Here is a 20,392-nt window from a genome sequence, read left to right on the forward strand (position 1 = left end):
AGTCCGGCAGATCAGCCGCACTAGTAGAGATGGGGGACCCGGAGGTCACCCACCAGGCTCTTTGTAAAGCCGCCTTACAGGCACGCCGGCCTCGAGGGGAGCGCTCGGGTAGAAGCGGGTAGAAGCGGGTAGAAGCGGGTAGAAGCGTGCGCAGGCTGCAGCGCTCGCTTCCGGGGCGGCCCGGCTTTCCCGCCCAGTCTGCGCGCCCTCGCGCCCCCGCGTCCCGGCCCGCGCCCCACCGGCTGCGCCCCGGTTCCCCCCAGACGCCGACGAGCCCGGGAGCCTCGCGGACGTGACGCCGAGGGCGGAAGTGACGTTTTCCCGCGGTTGGCCGCGGCGCTCGGTTGCGGGGCGGGGGAGGGCGCGTCCGGTTTTTCTCAGGGGACGTTCAAATTATTTTTGTAACGGGAGTCAGGAGAGGACGGGGCGTGCCCCGACGTGCGCGCGCGCCGGCCCGCCCGCGCTCCTCCATAGCTCGCCGGCTCCGGCCCCGGGAGCGCGTCATGCCGCCCAAAACCCCCAGAAGAGCAGCCGCCACCGCGGTAGAACCCCCGCCACCGCCGCCGCCGCCCCCTCCTGAGGAGGACCCAGAGCAGGACAGTGGCCCCGAGGACTTGCCTCTGGCCAGGTGAGCGCCCTGAGCCGCGGTCACCGTGGCCCGCCGGCGGGTAGGGTGCCCTGAGGGTGCGGAGGCTGGGCGGAGGTGCATCTGCTCCGGGCCGGTCCCGAAGCCAGGAGGCTCGGGCTCTGTCCCCCGCCGAGGCGCAGCGCGGGCGTGTCAGGGCTCTTTGAGTTCGCGAGCAAGGCGAGGGCATTCTCGTAGGGGTCTCGGCTCCGGCTTGACAGGTGCCGGGCGGGTGGGGCGCGGGTTCCTGAGCGAAGTGACAGGTGCAGTGTTTCCGCCGGCGGGACTAAGGCTCGGAGGCGGCTGGTCACTGCGAGCCCCCAGCAAACGCGCGCGCGCGCACACGGGACACACACGCACACACAGACACGCACGCACACACACACGTACGTACACAAAAATGACTGTTGTAGAGTTTTTCTTCCGTGGAGATCTGGAGTACTCCCGGGGTCGTTTGACTTTCTGTTTGGTTTCCCGCGATGCAACAGTTGGGAGTCTTTTCCTCTGGGCGTGCACTGCATCCACACAGCCCAGCCCTGCGAGAGGCCTGGGATGTGAAATGCAGGGTCGTGGGTGTCAGTTGCCCACGGGATACTCGGCTGAGGGGCTTTGTGAGATTTCCTTAGAACAATGCTTTGAGGCCTTGGAGGCTTAAGCCCATCTGTGGTGACTGGTAGAGCATAACTCTATAGAGGAACTGCTGGTATATTGGCAAAAGTTTCGTGAGACGTTTGAGGCACAGTGCTTAGAAGTTTCTAAACTCTTTTTCTCCCCATTGGATGCGACCCTTTTTGCGTCTTAGTCGACCTCAGCTTGCCTCATTATTTCTTCCATTTTCGCTTTTGATTTTGAGCCGACAAGGATCCTGGTAACCCTTTTGGATTTGTTTTTTGTTGGTACAAAGTTAGTAGTGTTCTTGTTCTCACAAGGAACTTCTCCTCCCCTCTAATTAAATGAAATTTAAATTTAAACAAGTCCTTGTGGATGCAGTAGAACACGACAAGGAGGTATTTATTGTATTTCAAAATATTATTTTTATCTACCACGCTAATTTATGATTAAGCAACTAAAATTGAAGGAGTGTAATTGTCATTATTATCAACAGTTGTTTTGCTGTTGCAGGGAAATAGGACTTGTTTCTGTACTCATCACTCTTTCTCCTATTCTAGTCTATCACCAAGCCCCATTTTATCCTCATTGAATAGTACCTTTCTTTCGACTACCCTAACAGAATTCATGCCAAAGTGTGAAAGATTGAAATAAGATTTTGGAAATGGACTGTGCGAGACTATTTAAAATTCAGATATTTAAGTGGACTGTCTTATAGGCCAGTTAAAATCATATTGGTTAGAAAAAATCTAGGTTTGGGGAATGTTTTAGGAGAAGATAACTTAACTTTCTATTAAACTGATGTATCCAGTGCTTGAAAATTTCCTTTTGGAAAGAACAGTAATATCTACTCTAACAAATTCTTTGTCATTCACACAGCTTTGGAAGCATTTTTGGTTATTATAGAGTAAGCAGAAAATTTGAAGTTCTTGCTGTCACCTGGAGAAGGACCTTGTTTCTTTCATTTTTTCTCAACATATTATTTTATGTATCTTCACACCATGAAATTATCAGAAATTCTTCTATAAAGCAAATGCATATAAGATGTGGTCTATTCTTGTTTTTCCATACCCATGAAAGTTCTCGTTAGCATAGATCTCTGTAGATTAACTACAGTCCTATGTGCCTAATCACAGGGAACTGCATCATTTGGTGAACTTTTTTTTTTTTTGGTACTGGGGATCGAACTTGGGTCCTTGCGCTTGTGCAGCAGGCAGCGAAACCACTGAGCTAAATCCTCGGCGCATGGTAAATATTGTGCAGACATCAGAGTGCACTTACACAAACCTAGATGGTGTAGGTCAGTTGCTTCATATAGCTTCTTGCCACAATCAGAATGTGTGAAGCTCCTGCTAGCATAATACAGCATACAGGTTTACTGTAAACTCTCTTTTAAAAAGTAGCAGTAAGCTCTAAAGTAATGATAAGAAATATAGTATGTTAAATACATAATCCAGTTACAGTCATTTTTTACTGTGTACTGTATGTAATGGAATGTGCTACTCTGGCAGCACAGTAGGTTTGTTTATGTTAGCAGCACTAAAAACATGTGAGTAATGACATTGTGCTATGACCTTGTGTTAGCTAAGATGTCATTAGGTGGTGGAACTTTTTCAGTTCCATTATGATATTATGGGACAACTGTTGTAACTGACTCTGTCATTGATTGAAATGTTATGTGGCACATGACTATAGGCAGCAATGGCAAGACCACCATCTGGCAATCTGAAGCTGAGAAACTTGCTTAGGGATGGATTCAGGGTCCTATCCAACTGCACTTTCAGTGACAGAGCCCATTTCTATCTGAAACTTGAGGTGTTATTTCTGTTGCATTGTCTCTGGCCTAAGTGATATAGTTGGAAGGGAAACTGAGGAGAACCGCATGCTACACCTTCATTTTTGGAATAATCAAAAGCTAACGTGTTGAGGAAGACAACCTAGAATGGTGGTCTACGTTGTGATAGTCTATTGGGTTTATATAATGGTTTCTTCTGACTTGGCTATGATCTCAAGTCAGTGCTTTAGCTGGTTTGGTAGACATCTATAAAACAAAGATAATTAAAGTACTGGCTTAATATATAGCTGGTGAGTAAGTGAAACCATGCATCTGAGACACTTTGTATATGGCCATAGTAAATACTCAAAAGTTAAGTTATTTCTTGTATTATTAGTACTATTATTATTAGATGTGATATAGATACTAAATGAATGAAAAAAGAGTTAGCAACAGGAATTGTTGCTATTTTGGTTAAGAAAGATCAAGGAGAAAGAGCTGAAATAAGGGATGCAAAAATTGGTATCAAGTTAATTATCATGAGAAATATTAGTAGGGAGATTATATAAAATACTACAAATATAGACTACAGTTTAACAAAATCACTGACCTTGAATTGCATTTTTAATATTACCTATGGACTTTTCTTGATGTTATAATTATCCCGTTTTCCCAGTGTTGACTATTGTATTTATTTTCTTTCTCATAGCAGTTTTCGCTGCTCTGAAGTATATTTGATTCACCATGCCCACAGATATTTTTCACTGTGTGATATTCTTATTTTGGGAAGACTGTGAAAAAGATAAACATATGTTTAAATTCTAAGAGTAATTTTTTAAAAGATAAAATAAGTTCTGAAAATACTTTGTGATGTTTTCTTTTGAATAGTGCTATTCAGACTATTGGAAAAAATGTTTACTTAATCAGTTTGATTTGTAAGTGTGTACCTATTTTATGATTATTTTCATTTGGCAGGTTTGAGTTCGAAGAAGCTGAAGAACCTGATTTTACTGCATTATGTCAGAAATTAAAGATAGCAGATTGTGTCAGAGAAAGGGCTTGGTTAACTTGGGAGAAAGTTTCATCTGTGGACGGAGTATTGGTAAGGATTTTCTTAAAAGTTTTTTGAAGTTTATTTTTCTCATTGTAAAAATAATTTCTGTAGAAAAATGTAGAAAATTTGAAAAATAGAAAATGTAAAGAAAATAAAAGCTTGTAATAATTCCATTAACCAGAGGTGACTTACCTCTGAAAGCATTAAAAATGTTTAGATAAACATCTCCTTACATAAGCTTTGCACAAAGTATTTAAAAGCAAATATTAGATATATTTAATTCATAAATACTTCACTATAAGGACTTTAAAGAAACACATGTCTTAAAAATAACTTTTATTATCTTCTAATATGCAGTCATTACTCAGATTTCCTCATCGTTTCTGTTTCAGAGTTAGTTTTTTAGAATTTATCATAATACCTTGATATATTTCTTTCAGTTTTTCTTTGCATATATATATATATGTAATAATAACAGCAGGAAATAATTATTATTGTTTTCATATGTACTTGGGGAATATTGTGAGTACTTTGCAAATAAGTCATTTAATAATATGAGATATAGAGCTGGGGATTTAGCTTAATGTTTCTGCCACCTGTCTTGCAAGCACAAGGTCCAGAATTTGATCCCTGGTACCAAAAAAAAAAAAAAAAAAGATATAAAATATTTATTTTACATGTGAAATGTAAAATTTTGTTTTATAGATGAGATACTGGGTACAGAGAGGTTAAGTTACCTAGACCAAGATCCTCAGGAAATATCTCAAAATACAAATTTGAGATCATACATATGGTTATATACATTTACATGTAGCTTTTTGTTGTTTAACATTTTCTTATGTTTAAGTATTTTGGGCAATGTAGTTTTTAGTTGCAGTATAGTATTTTATTTGCTGGATATATTCTAATATAACTATTAATGGGTGTTTAGTTTTTTCCCAAATTTTTGATGCAGTAAAATAATGTGATATACACCCTTATTCATAAAAATGGTGCCTGGCACAAAGTAAGTCCTTGGAAATTTGTTAAATAAATTAATTAGTAATCTGATATTTTATTAGAATAAATTCTTACAAGTTGGATTACTGAGTTAAAAGCTATAAACATTTTTATGATTTGACAATTACTGTTAAATTTCACTCCAGATAGACACTTGGAATGAATTTTTTTTCTTATTATCATAGTATAAAAAAACCTTAAAACGCATTTTTTTTTTTAAGACAGGGGCTTGCTATCTAGCTGGGTAGCTCAGGCTGGCCTTAAACTCAAGGCAATCCTCCTGCCTCAGCTTCCTGAGTGCTGGGATTATAGGCATGTGCCACCAAACCTGGCTAAAAAGCAGTTTTTACGAGTCTCTGGTGATAAAAAAAAAAAAGAGAGAGAACACAGGTTTCATAATTCCAATAATTTGAACGTAGTCTCAACTCCTTATCTAAAATGAAAAGAGGACTGAAGTATCTTGGACATATGACTTGGGTATAATTATCCCAGAGCATCTAAAGTATATTTCTACCTACTTAGGTATTTTATTTTTTTCCTATTAAGTTTAATGGTACATTTTAGGTATAAAATACAGTTACATTCATCATTGGAATCTTGTACCATTACATGAGTATATTGGTTTTTATTTTTTTCCCCTTTCCCTGCCCTCCCTTCATCCCCTCCACCCTTCCCTATTTGCAAAGACTTTGTTTCCATTTTTTTCCTTTTCTCATATTTTTTCTTTTCCCTTCTTTCCTTTCCCCTACCCCTCCCACTTCCCGTACTCCTTTAGACCTTTTCTTCCTATTACACAATATCAATTATGCATTTTAAAATTACAATATCAAGATCTAGGAGACATTACCACAGATTTTACAGAATTTAAAAGAATATAGACAGCATATTACAAAAATCTTTTTTGAAATAATTTTGATAACTTCTAAGAAGTACCTTGGAAGACAAATTAATGAACGTAACTCTGGAGGAAATATAAAATTTGAATAGCACCTATTAAAGAAAGTATATTCCTAGCTTGAAAACCTACCTATATGACAACAACAGGCTCATATATGTTTTAAATGATAAATTATATCAAACATTTAAAGCAGAAAAAAGAAGGAACACTTCTCCCCTCATTTTAGGAAATCAACATTGTGTTAATACTAAAACTGGATAAAGATAATAGAAGAAGAAAGTATGAACATAGATAGAAATTTGTTTACTAAAACAAACTATTAAAGGTCAGATCTGGCAGTATGTAGAAAGTGGTTTTATTATAGGGATGGCAGTGTTGGTTCAGCATTGGAAGATCCACCCCCAAAAGTCATCATTTTAACAGAGGAAAGGAAAAAGCCATATGATCCTGTCAGTAGTTGCAGAAAAAGTATTGGACTAAATTCTACAGCTGTTCATGGTAAAAGCTATCAGGAGACTAGAAGTAGAACAGAACCTTCTCAACAGATTAAAGACATGTACTCCATACTTCCAGCAAAAACGCTTTATATGAATGGAGAAGAGTCCTGCCTTTATGGTTTTGCTGATTGTAAGGTATATGACCTTTTTCTTCGGTTTTCTCTGGTTGCAACTTTTCTAAGGAGACATTCCACATTCTTGATATTTCCAACATCCTGGGATCTGCTCTGCACTTTTGGCTTCAAAAGCTGCATGCATTTCTCTCTGAGAAGCATACTGCTTGACTTCCCAGATCGTCTTTCTAATGTGTATGGAATCCTCCATGACTTCACAACTCTTGGATTCTTCATGGGTGAAAAACCACTGTCATGTAGGTGAGGCCCAGGTCTGCTGCCAGCTGGAGAAGTAGTGCCAACCCCCCAAACCCCCATGGCTGCAGCATCTCTTGAGGGCTTAGACAGATGAAGTCTGGGAAACACTTTCCTAGGTAGACCTGAACGATCTAGGGTCCATGTGACTCTCAAAGCTTCACTTTTCCACCTTTGAGCCTGTGGTAGGCATTTCTTACTGATTCTTGAGACGGCTTTAAGCCATCTTTCCTATTGTCCACATGAAAAGCACTTGGCTTCTTTTTAATGCTCATCTTTTCAGTAACTACTTTGCAGGCACTTTATGGCCAGGTTACAAGTTTTTCAAATCATTCACCTTTCCTTTTCTTTTTGATTTTTATTGTAGATGTGGCTAAGAGCACCCAGCAGTACTCGTGCCACAGCGTGAACACTGGGCTGCCTCAAAATTTCCTCTGCCAGATTAATTAGTCCACTATCTTTAAATTCACCCTTATACAAAGTCTTATGACATGGGTAAAGTATAGACTGAAGGTAACACATATGGCCTTTAGTCCAACTGCCAATGGAGTCCTTGTTCCTAACTGAAACCTTGTGAGCTTGTCCTTTATTGTCTGCATTCTTATTAGCATTCTGGTCCTCAGATCTAACCAGAATCCCCCATCACTCTTTGCTTACAGTAGTATAGGACTTCTCTAGCCCACTTCTCCAAATTTTTCCAAACTCCTCCTGCAAACAAATTGCAGAAGCTTCTAAACCACACAGTCAGATACACTCACAGCAGTGACCACACTCCTGGGACCAGTTTTCTTTCTTTTTTTTTTTAGGGGGGACTGGGGATTGAACTCAGGACCTTGCGCTTTCGAGGCAGGCGGCAGCACCACTGAGCTAAATCTCCAGCCCACTAGTTTTATTAGTAACTTTTCTGTTGCTGGGATACCCACAGCTTAAAGTAGGAGAGGTTTTATTTGCCTCACTGGGTTCAGACTAAAGTTGGCTGGCTCCAAGGCAGAAACATGGTGGAGGGGCCTGGCAGAGGAAAGCTGTTCATCCCATGACAGTGTAAAGCAGAGAAAGAGAAGGGAAGGGGAAAGGATCCTTCAGGGTGTATCCCAGTGACCCATTTCCCACCAGGTCCCACCTCCTAACAGTACATTTAACTACTGAACTCTTTAGTGGATTCATCTGCTGATGAACATAGCACCTCCATGATCCAGTTGGCTTTCAGGCATATAAGACTTTTGTGGAACACTTTGGATCTAAACCATAACACTCAGCCTTCACAAACTTTAACAGAGTTAGATCCTTGCTCTGGACTTGTCTTTGATTTAAGGGAAAATGGTGACTGGTTTGATCATGTATCTAGCCTACTAAAACTTTCTGCGTATCAGCAATAAGACTGTTCTGTTTTCTTATCATTTGTGTGTTCACTGGAGTAGCAATTTTAGTTTCTTTTTTTTGGTACTGGGGATCAAACTTGGGACCTTGCGCTTTCGAGACAGGCAGCAGCACCACTGAGCTAAATCCCCGGCCTACACTTTTGGTTTCTTTCAGTAACTTTTCCTTTGCATTCACAACTTGGTTGTTTGACACAGAGCTTAGTGTTCAGCTTATCTTGACTTTTGATGTGTCTTCCTTACTAAGCCTAATTATTTCTAGCTTTGCATTTAAGATGAGATGTGTGCTGCTTCCTTTCACTTGAACACTCAGAGGTTATTGTAGTGTTACTAATTGGCATAATTTGAATATTGTGTCTCCAGGAATAGGGAGGCCTCTGTGTGTGTGTGTGTGTGTGTGTGTTGTGTGTGTGTGTGTGTTTATAGAGACAGAGAGAGAGAGAATATAAATGAACATAGATAAATACAGTATATGAGGGAGCAGTCCTGAATCAGAACACACACACACACATTGTTTTGAGACAGGGTCTTGCTATGTAGTTCAGATTGGCACGAACTAAGTATGTAGCTCAGTTTGGCCTTGAACTTCCAGTGATCCTCCTGTCTCAGCCTCCCAAGTGCTAGGATTACAAGTGTTTGCCACCACACCCAGCAAGAGCACATGTATTTATTGACTGAGTACATTGTTTTATATGAGTGCAGTTTTTTGCTCTCCAAAAACAGTTATAATAATAACATGAAAGATCACTGATCACAGATCATCATAATAGATACAATAATAATGAGAAACTTTGAAATATTGAGAGAATTACCAAAACATGACAAAAAGACATGAAATGAGCACAATGCTCTTGGAAAACTGGCTCCAATAGGTTTGCCCTATGCAGGGTTTCTATAAACCTTCCATTTATAAAAATCATAGTATCTGTGAAGTGCAGTACAACAAAACAGTAAAACAGGGTATGCTTTTAGAGCTTACCTTGGTTATGGTTAACCAGAGCATAATCTTTGGTTATGGTTTTGTATACTAGAAGTCCAAGATCCACATCTGATGAGAGTCTTGTGCTGTGCTTCTTAACATGGTGAAAAAGCAAAAAGGCAAGTAGAAGCCTGCAGAAGAGAAGAAATATGAAGGATGACTTCACTTTATAACAACTTGCTATTGTGGTAATTAATCCAGTACCATCAGAGTTAAGAACTGGTTCCCTTGAGAATTAATCCAGTCTCATGAGAATGATATTACTTCCTCTTAATGGTCTAATCACCCCTTAGTTTGGCTTCACCTTCCATCTTTGCCACAGTGGCATTCAAATTGCAATGTGAGTTTCAGAGGAGACAAACCAAATTCACACTACAGCAATGTCCTCTCATTACCAGTTCTGTCTAGCCAATATATAATGATATTATTTTTCTTCATTTCTTCCTCCTTATACTGCTGCCTGGAATCTTTCTGTAGCATGTTATTTTGAGAACTCAGATGGTATAATTGCTGTCTAGTGTCGAGTTATTTCAAAGTTTTTCCTGGATTTTTAGTTATTTCAGGCCAAACAGTAAGTCTGATCCCTGTTACACTATCATAACTTGAGGCAGAAATACCCAGTCAAATACTTTTTGTAATTTTTTTGTGCCTTCCCACTTGTCATTATCTCCACCAGAGAGGTACATTTGATATTGGTGATAAATATATGTTATACACCCTTATTTATACCCAAGTACATAAGTTACATCAGGGTTCATTCTTGATATATACATTCTATGGATTTTAACAAATGTGTAATGGCACGAATCTACCATTTTAGTACCATACAGAATGTGTAGTTTCACTGCCCTACGAAACTTTTGCCTATTGGTCTTATCCTCCTTTGAGTCCCTGGCAACCTCTGATCCTTTTTTCTATTGCCATAGTTTTGCCTTTTCCAGAATACAATATGGTAACCAAACAGTATATAGCCATTTCATCATAGCTTTTTGCTATGACTTTTACTAAGTAATATGCATTTTAAGTTTCTTTCATGTCTTTTCATGGCTTGGTGGCTCATTTCTTTTTAGTTTTGAATAATATTCTATTGTCTAAATGTACCACAATTTATCTGTTCTACTATAAAGGACATCTTCATTTTGTCCACATTTTAGCAATTGTGAATAAATATACATGTGTGGGTTTTATTTTTATGGATGTAAGTCTTTAGGTCCTTGGAGCATAAAGGAGCATAATAGATAGATCATATGATATGAGTATGTTAACCTTGTAAGAAACTGACAGCTGAGTTTCTAAGTACACCCTCTTGCATTCACTAGATATAGAATGGTTATCAGTATTTGGTGTTTTCAGTATTTTGGATTTTTTTTTCATCCTAATAGGTATGTAATGGTATCTTTTTTTTTTTTTTGGTACTGGGGATTGAACTTGGGTCCTTGTGCTTGCGCAGCAGGCGACAAAACCACTGAGCTAAATCCCAGGCCCAATGTAATGGTATCTTGTTTGAATTTGCAATTTCTTGATCTCATGATATTGATTTCATATCTAATTTGCCATTATTCCTTGGTGAGGTGTCCGTTCAGATCTTTTTTTTTGATGGGGTTTTTTTCTTATTGAATTTTAAGATTTCTTTGCATATTTTGGATAATAGTCCTTTATCATATGTTTTTTGCAAATATTTTCTCTCAGTGTGGAGCTTGTCTTAACAAAGTTTTTTTGCAGGCAGAATTAAAAAATTTTAATGTACTACGTCTTACTAGTATTTTGTTTAGTGTCATGCCTTGCTTTGGTGTCTAAATGCTATCAGAAACCCAAGGCCAACTAGATTTTCTCCTGTGTTATGAGGTTTTATAGTTATACATTTCATATTTCAATCTGACCCATTTTGAGTTAATTTTGTGAAAAGTGTACAGTCTGAGTCTATAATTTTTTGGCATGTGGATGTCCACTTGTTTCAGCACTGTTGAAAAGATACCGTTTCTTCATTATTTACTTTTGCTTCTTTATCAAACATCAGTTGACTATATATATGTGAGTATATTTATGATCTCTTATTTTTTCTTGGTGAATTTGTCTGTTTTTTCTCCAGTGCCTCATCATTGCTACTATAGCTTTACAGTAAGTCTTGGTTACTAACTAATCTCCAGACTTTATTCTTCTCCTTCAGTATTTTAAAAAAATTTAGTACATGTTAGCAGTACATAATAATTGCTTTCCTTGTGGGGAGGTGGTACATGTGCATAACCATCTTAATACTTTTTTTATCCCTGTCCCCTTCCCTCCCTTTCTCCTCCATCTATCTTTTTGTCCCTTTCCCTTTTGCAAAAGATTTATCTCCCTACTTTGTATTATCTGTCTTTTGTTTTCCTCTTTACCGTTTGGGTTTCTTGTAAGAGAAAGCATACAATATTTAAGCATGTATGTCTGATTTATTTCACATAACATTATGGTCTCAAGGTGAACCATTTTTCTACAAATGACTCAAGTTTATCTTTATGGCAGAATAGTATTCTATTGTATATAAATACTGTACTTTGTTTATCCATTCATCTGTTAATGGACATATAGGCAGCTCTCAAGATTTAGCTATTATGAATTGTGCTGCTGTAAACATAGGTATGCATGTAATTTGCATATTTTGAATAATAGTCCTTTATCGTATATATTTTTCACAAATATTTTCTCTCAGTGTGTAGCTTGTCTTCTCTTAACAAAGTTTTTTGCAGGCAGAATTTTAATGTAATATAATGTCTTTAACTCATTCAGGAATATATCAGAAGAGGAATAGCTGGGTCAAATGGAATTTCTAATTTTAGTTTTTTTAGTTGTTTTTTGGTACTGGGGATTGAACTCAGGATCTTGCACTTAGAAGGCAGGTGGCAGAACCACTGAGCTAAATCCCTGGCCCTGTAGTTTTAGTTTTTTGAGGAGTCTTCATACTGATTTCTATGGTGGTTATACTAGTTTACATTCTCAGTAAAAATGTGGAAGGGTTCCCTTTTCCCCACAGCCTCTCCAGCATTTGTTATTATTTGATTTCTTGATGATGGCCATTCTTTCTGGAGTAAGATAGTATCTCAGTGTTGTTTCAATTTGCATTTCTAATGCCCAGAGATGTTGAACATGTATTTCTCCATGTATTTATTGGTTATTTGTACCTTGTCTTATGTGAAATATCTGTTCATTTCAGTGGCCCATTTTTTGATTGGATCTTTTATTTTGCAAGGTCTCTCTTTTTTTTTGAGTTATATATTTTAGATATTAGTCTTTTGTGTGAGGAATAGCTGGTGGAAATTTTTCCTATACTGTAGGTTATCTTTTCACTCTGTTGGTTGTTTCCTTTGCTGTGTAGAAGCTTTTTAGTAAGATATCCCATTGTTGATACTTGGTATTATTTCTTGAGCAACTGGGGCTCTGTACAGAAAGTCTTTGCCTATGTTTATGTTTTCAAGAGTTTTACCTACTTTATCTTACAGAAGATTGTTTCATTTTAATATTTAGATCTCTGATCCATTTTTATTTTTGTTTGGACCGTAGAGATAAGGGTCTAGATTCAAACTTCTGCATGTGGATAGCCAGTTTTCCTTGCACCATTGTTAAAGAGTCTATCTTTACTCCACTGTATGTTTTTTGACCCTTTGTCAAAGATCAGATAGCTGAATGTGCCTGGAGTTGTTTCTGCATCTTCTATTTTGTTTCATTGATCTACATATTTATTTTTGTGCCAGTACTATGCTGTTTTTATCACTGTAGCTTTATAATATAACAGGAGGTTTGGCATTGGGATGTCTCTTGCTTTGCTATTGTTGCCTAGGATTGCTTTTGCTATTTTAGGTCCTTTTTTTGTTCCATATGAATTTTAGAATTATTTTCTCTGTGAGGAATGCTATTGATATTTTGATTACAACTGTGTTAAATCTGTATATCAGTTTTAGAAGTATATGTTTTGACATTATTGGTTCTGTCTGTCCAGGAGCAAAGGATATCTTTCCATTTTCTAATATCCTCTTCAATCTTCTTTCTCAGAATAGTTTTCTTTGTAGAAATCTTTCACTTCCTTGGTTAGGTTAATTCCTAAGTATGTATTTTTTCATGATGACTGTGAGTGGTAATGTTTTCCTAATTTGTTTTTTGGTGAGTTCATTATTGGTGAATAGGAACATTATTGATTTTTATGTGTTTTTATATCCTGCAATGCTACTGAATTTGGTTATTCTAAGAGTCCTTTGATAGAATTTCTGAATCTTCTACGTAGAGGGTCATCTGCAAATAGTAATAATTTGACTTCTTCCTTTCCTATACATATCCCCTTTCATTTCTTTCTCATGTTTTATTGATCTGGTTAATGTTTCAAGTACTGTACCGTACAGGAGTGGTTATAGTGGACATACTTATTTTGTTCCTGATTTTAGAGAGGAAGGTTTCAGTTTTTCCCCATGTAGTATGATGTTGGCAGTTGATTTATCATAATGGCTTTTATTAGATTGAGATATGGTCTTCCTATACCTATTTTCTTCAGTTTCTTTATCCTGAATGGATGTTTGATTTTGTCAAAGGCCTTTTTTGTGTCTATTGAGATGATCCTGTGATTTTTGTAATTTCTTCTGTTCATGTGGTATATTAACATTTAAGTTCTTTTAGAATTCAGCAGTGAATGTTATTAGGTCCTGGGCTTTTCTTAGTTGGTAGGTTTTGGTGTTTTTGTTGTTGTTCTTTTTAGTTTTGATTACTGGTTAAGTTTCATTGTCTACTATTGGACTATTGAGGATTTTTATATCTTCTTGGTTTAGTTTTAGTAATTCATATGTATCCAGGAATCTATCTCTTATTAATACCTCAATTTATTGTAATAGTTTTTTTAAGTAGTTGCTAATAATATGAATTTTGGCAGTGTATCTTGTGAATTAACCTTTTTCATTTTTAATTACATAGATTTGGATATATTCTTTCCCTATTTTTTGGTAAGATTAGGAAAGATTTTGCTTTTTCTTTCAAAGAGCCAGCTCTTCAAATCATTGATTCTTTGTATTCATAGTCTTGATTTCATTAATTTCTGCTCTGATCTGTATAATTTCCTTCCTTATACTAGCTTTTTAAAAAATTCATTAAGTTTATTGGTACATTTTAGGTATACAATATGATGGTATTCATCATTGGGAATTTGTACCTTTACATGATATATCTTGGTTCTTATTTTTCCCCCTTCCCCTGCCCTCCCTTCAACCCCTCCATCCCTTCCTATTTACAAAGGCTTTGTTTCCATTTTTTCCTTTTCTAATATTTATTTCTTTCCCTTCTTTCCTTTTCCCTACCCCTTCCACTTCCCTTTTCCCTTCCTGTTTGGACCTTTTCTTCCTATTTCACATCATCTATTATATATTTTGATCTTCATTTATACTTTCAATTTCTCATACCACAGAAACTATTTGATATTTACATGCGTGTCCTATTTATTTCACTTAAGAGTATGGCCTCAATGTGCATCCATTTAGCTATAAATGTCTCTAGTTTATCATTCTTTATGGCTGAGTAGTACTCTATTTTATAAAAAACCCTACATCTGATGGACAATTGGCCTGTTTCCAAGTTTTAGCTATTACAAACTGTGCCACTATAAACATGGGTATGCATATAACGCTAGTATAATTCTTTTAATTCTTTTGGGAAAATACCTAGCAGGGGAATAGCTGGGTCAAATGGGACTTCTAATTCTAGTTTTTTGTTGTTGTTGTTGTTCTTTTATTGGTAGATTTTAGGTATACAATTCGTTTACATTTATCATTGGGGGTTTGTACCTGTACATGATATATCTTGGTTCTTATTTTTTTCCCCGTTACCTGTGCGCCCTTCACCCCCTCCACCCTTCCCTATTTACATAGATTTCATTTCCTTTTTTTTTCTTTTCTTATAGTTTTTCCTTTCCCTCTTTTCCTTTCCCCTTCCTTTCCCTTCACTCCTTTGTCTTTGGACCTTTTTTCCTATTTCAAATTATCAGTTATTCATTTTAAACATTTTAACCCTTGTTTACACTATCCGTTTCTCACATTAGAGAAACTATTCAGTATTTACACGTGTGTCCTATTTATTTCACTTAAGAGTATGGCCTCGACATGCATCCATTTAGCTATAAATGACTCTAGTTTTTCATTCTTTATGGCTGAGTAGTGCTCCATTTTACAAAAAAACCACATTTTCTTTATCCAGTCTCCAGTTGATGGGCACTTGGGCTGCTTCCAAGCTTTAGCTATTACAAACTGTGCCACTGTGAACATGGGTCACATATATCACTGTGGTATGATTCTTTTAATTCTTTTGGGAAGATACCCAGCAGGGGAATAGCTGGGTCAAATGAGACCTCTAGTCCTAGTTCTTTGAGGTATCTCCATACTGACGTCCATAGTGGTTGCACCTAATTCTAATTTTTTGAGGTATCTCCATACTGAATTCCACAGTGGTTGCACCAGTCTGCACTCCCACCAACAGTGGAGAAGGGTTCCTTTTTTCCCCACAACCCCACCAGCCTTTGTTATTGATTGATTTCTTGATAGCAGCCATTCTTTCTGGGGTGAGGTGGAATCTGAGCACTGTTTTCATTTGGATCTCTTAAATGACCAATGATGTTGAACATTTTTTCATATGTTTATTTGGTGCTTCTACTTCTTTGTCTAATAAATGTCTGTTTATTTTACATGTCCATTTTTGGATTGGATCTTTAAATTTGGGAGGTCTGATTTTTTAAAGTTCTTTATATAGTCTAGATAATAGACCTTTTTCTGACAAACGGCTGATAAAATTTTCCCCCCACATTTTGGGTTGTCTCTTCATGCTGTTGGTGGTTTCTCCTGCTGTGCAGAAGCTTTTGTTTTGTTTTGTTTTTGGTACCGGGAATTGAACTCAGGACCTTATGTTTGCAAGGCAGGCATGGTACCACTGAGCTAAATCCCCAGCCCAAAAGCTTTTTAATAAGATGAGATCTCACTTGTTGATTCTTTGTGCTAGTTCATGTGCGACTGAGGTTTTATTTATAAAGATTTTTCCTACGGCAGTGTCTTCAAGAGTTCTACCTAACTTCTCTTCCACCCAGTTTAGTGTTTCTGTTTTAATATTTAGATCTTTAATCCATTTTGATTTTAGTTTAGTGCATGGTGGAAGATACAGGTCTAGTTTTAATCTTTGGAAAGTTGAAACTTAGTTTTTCCAGCACCATTTGTTAAAGAGGCTATCTTTCCTTCAGTGAGGGTGTTTGGCTCCTTTGTCAAAGTTGAGGTAGCTGAGCGTGTTTAGAGTTGTTTCTGCATCTTCTAATCTGTTCCACTGGTCCTCAGGTCTGTTTCTTCGCCAGTACCATGCTGTTTTTATCACAGTAACTTTGTAGTATAGTTGCAGGTTGGAGATTATGATACCCCCTGCCATGTCTCTGTTACCTAGAATTGCTTTTGCTATTCTGGGTCTCTTCTTGTTCCAAATGAATTTTTGGATTGTTTTCTCCAGGTCTGTGAAATATGCTGTTGGAATTTCAATTGGGATTGCATTGAATCTGTATAGCAGTTTTGGAAGTATGGCCATTTCCACTGTATTGGCTCTTCCTACCCAGGAGCAAGATATCTCTTTTTTCAGAGTGCTGCAGTTTTAAGACTAGAGGTCTTTTATTGCTTTTGTTGAGTCTGAGTCTGTTGTTCATGTAGAGGAAAGCTATTGTGTGTTGGTCTTGTATCCAGCTACTCTACTTAATTTGGTTATTAAGTTTAGAAGACTTTTGGTGGTGTTCTTGGGGTCGTCTATATGGAGTATCATGTCATCTGCAAATAATGACCATTGAACTTCTTCGTTTCCTATCTTTATTCCTTTTCTTTCTCTTGTCTAATTGCAGTGGCTAATGTTTCCAGAAGTATATTGAACAAGAGTGGTGATAGTGGACATCCTTGTCTTGTTCTTGAATTTAGTGTGAAGGATTTCAGTTTTGGACCATTTAGTATGATATTGGCTGTTGGTTTTTCATAGATGGCTTTTATCAGATTGAGGTAGAGACCATCTATTCCAATTTTTTGTAGGGTTTTTATCATAAATGCATGTTGGATTTTGTTGAATTCTTTTTCTGCATCTATTGAGATGAGCATATGGTTTTTGTCCTTGGCTCTATTGATATAGTGTATTACATTTATTGATTTGTGTATGTTGAACCATCCCTGCACCCCTGGGATGAATCCCACTTGATCAGGGTGTGTGATCTTCTTGATGATCTTCTGCTTTCTGTTTGGCAGTATCTTACTGAGTTTTGCATCTGTGTTCATTAGGGAGATTGGCCTATAGTTCTCTTTTTCGGTTGGGTCTTTCTCTGCTTTTGGGATCAAGTTGATGCTCTCTTCCAGGAATGAATTTGGGAGTATTGCTTCCCTTTCAGTTTCATTGAAGAGTTTAAACAGTAGTGATAATAGTTCTTCTCTAAATGTCTTGTAGAATTCAGCAGTGAAGCCATTAGGACCTGGGCTTTTCTTAGTTGGTAAGTTTTAAATTATATTTTCAATTTTCTTGATTAATATTCAATGGTTTAGAATTAGGTCTTCTTTGTTCTACTTTGGTAATTCATACATATCTAGAAATCTGTTTATTTCTTCTAAGTTTTCCATCTTATTGGCCTATAGGTTGTCAAAGTAGGTATTGATGATCCTCTAGATTTCTGCTGGGCCTGTTGTAATTTTACCCTTTTCATTCCTAATTGCACGGATTTGGGCCTTTTTTCCTTTTTTTGATAAGGTTGGCTAAGGGTTTGTTAATTTTGTTTATTCCTTTGAATAACCGTTTGCTTCATTGATTTTTTTGTATTGTTCTCTTAGTCTCCATTGTATTGATTTCTGCTTTGATCTTTATAATTTCCTCCCTTGTATGAGCTTTGGGTTTGTCTTGCTTTTTTTTTTTCTAGAAGTTTGAGGTTCAGCATTAGGTTGTTTTTTTGAGCTCACTCTGTTTTCCTAATGTGGGTATTAACTGCTATGACTTTCCCTCGTAAGACGGTTTCGTTGTGTCCCATAAATTCTGGTATGTTGTATTGGCATTGTTGTTGAATTGTAGAAACTGTCTAATTTCTTCTTTAATTTCCTCTATGACTCATTGATTGTTCAGAAATGTTGTTCAATTTCCATGTGTTTATGAAATTCTTGTGGTTTCTATTGCTATTGATCTCCAATTTCATCCTACTATGATCTGATAGTATACAGGGGATAACTTCCAATTCCTTTCATTTATTTAAACATGTTCTATGAGCACATATGTGGTTTATTTCAGAGAATGACTTGTGTGCAGCTGTAAAGAATGTGTATTTCGATTTTGTTGGCTGGAACAGTTTGTAAACATCTATTAAGTCTATTTGTTCAAGATTTTGGTTTAGTTCTAGTATTTCGTTGTTCATTTTTTTGTCTAGTTGATCTATCTGTGACAGCGGGGTATTGAGGTTCCCCACTACTATTAGTGCTTATTTAATTTTTCATGTCCATTAGTATTTGTTTTATATAGTTGGGTGCACTAGTATTTGATGCATATATATTTATGATTGTCATCTCTTCTTGTTGGATTGTTCCCTTTACAAGGATGTAGTTGTCTTCTTTGTGTCTCTTAATTAGTGTTGATTTGAAATCTATTTTAACTGCGAATAGGATAGCTACTCCTGCTTCCTTGTACTATCTTTGGGACTGTTCTTGGTTTTCTAGAAGCTTGAGGAGCATCATTAGTTATTTATTTGGATTTGTTCTATTTTTCTGATGTGGGCATTCATAGCTCTAAACTTCCCTCTGAGGACCACTTTCGTTATTTCCCATACGTTCTTGTATGATATGCTGGCATTATCGTTTGAATATAGGAACTGTCTTATTTCTTCCTTGATTTCTTTTGTGACCCACTGATCATTCAAGAATGTAATATATAAAATCCATGTGTTTGCATAATACCTGTAGTTGATTTGGATTTTTTTTTTTTGGCTGTTTGGAGGTTGATTATAATGGAAAGACTTTGTTTCTAGTATTGAGACCTCTTTAGTTAGGCATCTGCACATGCCTATCTATAGGCCTTTGCCTCTGTCCCAAGATCCAACCATCTCTATTAATTTGACAGGGGAGAATGCAGTGTAATTGGCTTAGCACCCAGTTGTCCTGGAAAGGACCATAATATTGTTAAGAACACGAAGGCAATCCAGATATTGGCATACCGAGAAAACCAATTAATAATAACTCAGCCACTCTAGCAAAAGCAACAAAATCACTAACGATAATAGTGTCAAAGATAAACTGGATATTGACGTACCATAAGAATTGATAATGTATCACCCTTAGTCATAGAACTGAGATCTGTAATTATATTATAAACACTATGACAAAGTAGATATTGACATAAATATTTACTAAATGCTACAACTGTACCTCCCCTAATAATAGAAAAGAATTCAGCAGTGATAACACAGAGTTAACTATTTAAACATTAGTAGAGCTTAATGATTATACTAGTAAAGATGGAGGGAGTGGGGAATAGGAGAATGAAAGAAATAAAATTTGAAAAATGAAGCAGTGGAAGATGAAAAGGAGGACAGAAAAGTGAGATAAAATATGCTATTAAGGAATAAAAAGAAATTAGTAAAATTAAATAGAAGTAACAGAAAAGAGCATTTTAAAAAGGAAAAAAGAACCAGAACGAAATAAAGACCAAAGTAAAAGAGAGAAAAGATTAAAAAAAAAAGAAAAATGGACAAAACCCCCCAAGTCCCCAAAACCAATGAAGAAAGAAGAAGAAAAAAAAAAGAAAATGAGTCCTTCCCAAAAATTCTTTTGTATTTTTGAATGAGTGGTTTCTTCCTAGGATCTGCAGTTTTGGAGTCCAGCAGTTCATGGTTTTCTCCACCTAGCTTTATGGCCTATGGGTTTGTGAGGTGCCCTCCTCCTGCTCCAGAGTTCCCTTTGTTCATACACTCTGGGCTGTGGCAACTGTCCAAGTTGAAGAGCATCCTTGCTCAAATTGTAGATGGGAAAAGCGGTCAGACTACTGATCTCTGTGCTGGATATAGGCAGCTTGCTGGGATTCAAGCATACTGCTGGACTTAATGTCAGTATTTCACCCCCAGCTGCCTCTGAAAGCCACACACACAGGGCCTAGCATAGCCCCTGAATGTGGGGTCCTATGTTCTTGCCAGACTTAGCTTAAAGTTCTCAGGGTGTCTGTATCTGGCCTGC

General features: G+C 37.3%; 1 protein-coding gene across 1 annotated transcript in view; it reads left to right on the top strand.

The window, feature by feature from the left end:
• Positions 1–20,392, top strand: part of Rb1 (RB transcriptional corepressor 1) — a 166,241-nt gene continuing 145,849 nt past the window's right edge. Inside the window, exons 1-2 of the mRNA XM_004844186.4 lie at positions 1–628; positions 3,984–4,110. Coding sequence (XP_004844243.1) covers positions 504–628; positions 3,984–4,110 — 252 coding nt within the window. The 5' untranslated portion in view covers positions 1–503. The remainder of the gene's footprint in view (positions 629–3,983; positions 4,111–20,392) is intronic.

The sequence above is a fragment of the Heterocephalus glaber genome, unplaced genomic scaffold, assembly GCF_053883595.1.
Source record: "Heterocephalus glaber isolate CG9 unplaced genomic scaffold, H.glaber_assembly_v1.0 deba00001666, whole genome shotgun sequence".
NCBI lineage: Eukaryota > Metazoa > Chordata > Mammalia > Rodentia > Bathyergidae > Heterocephalus > Heterocephalus glaber.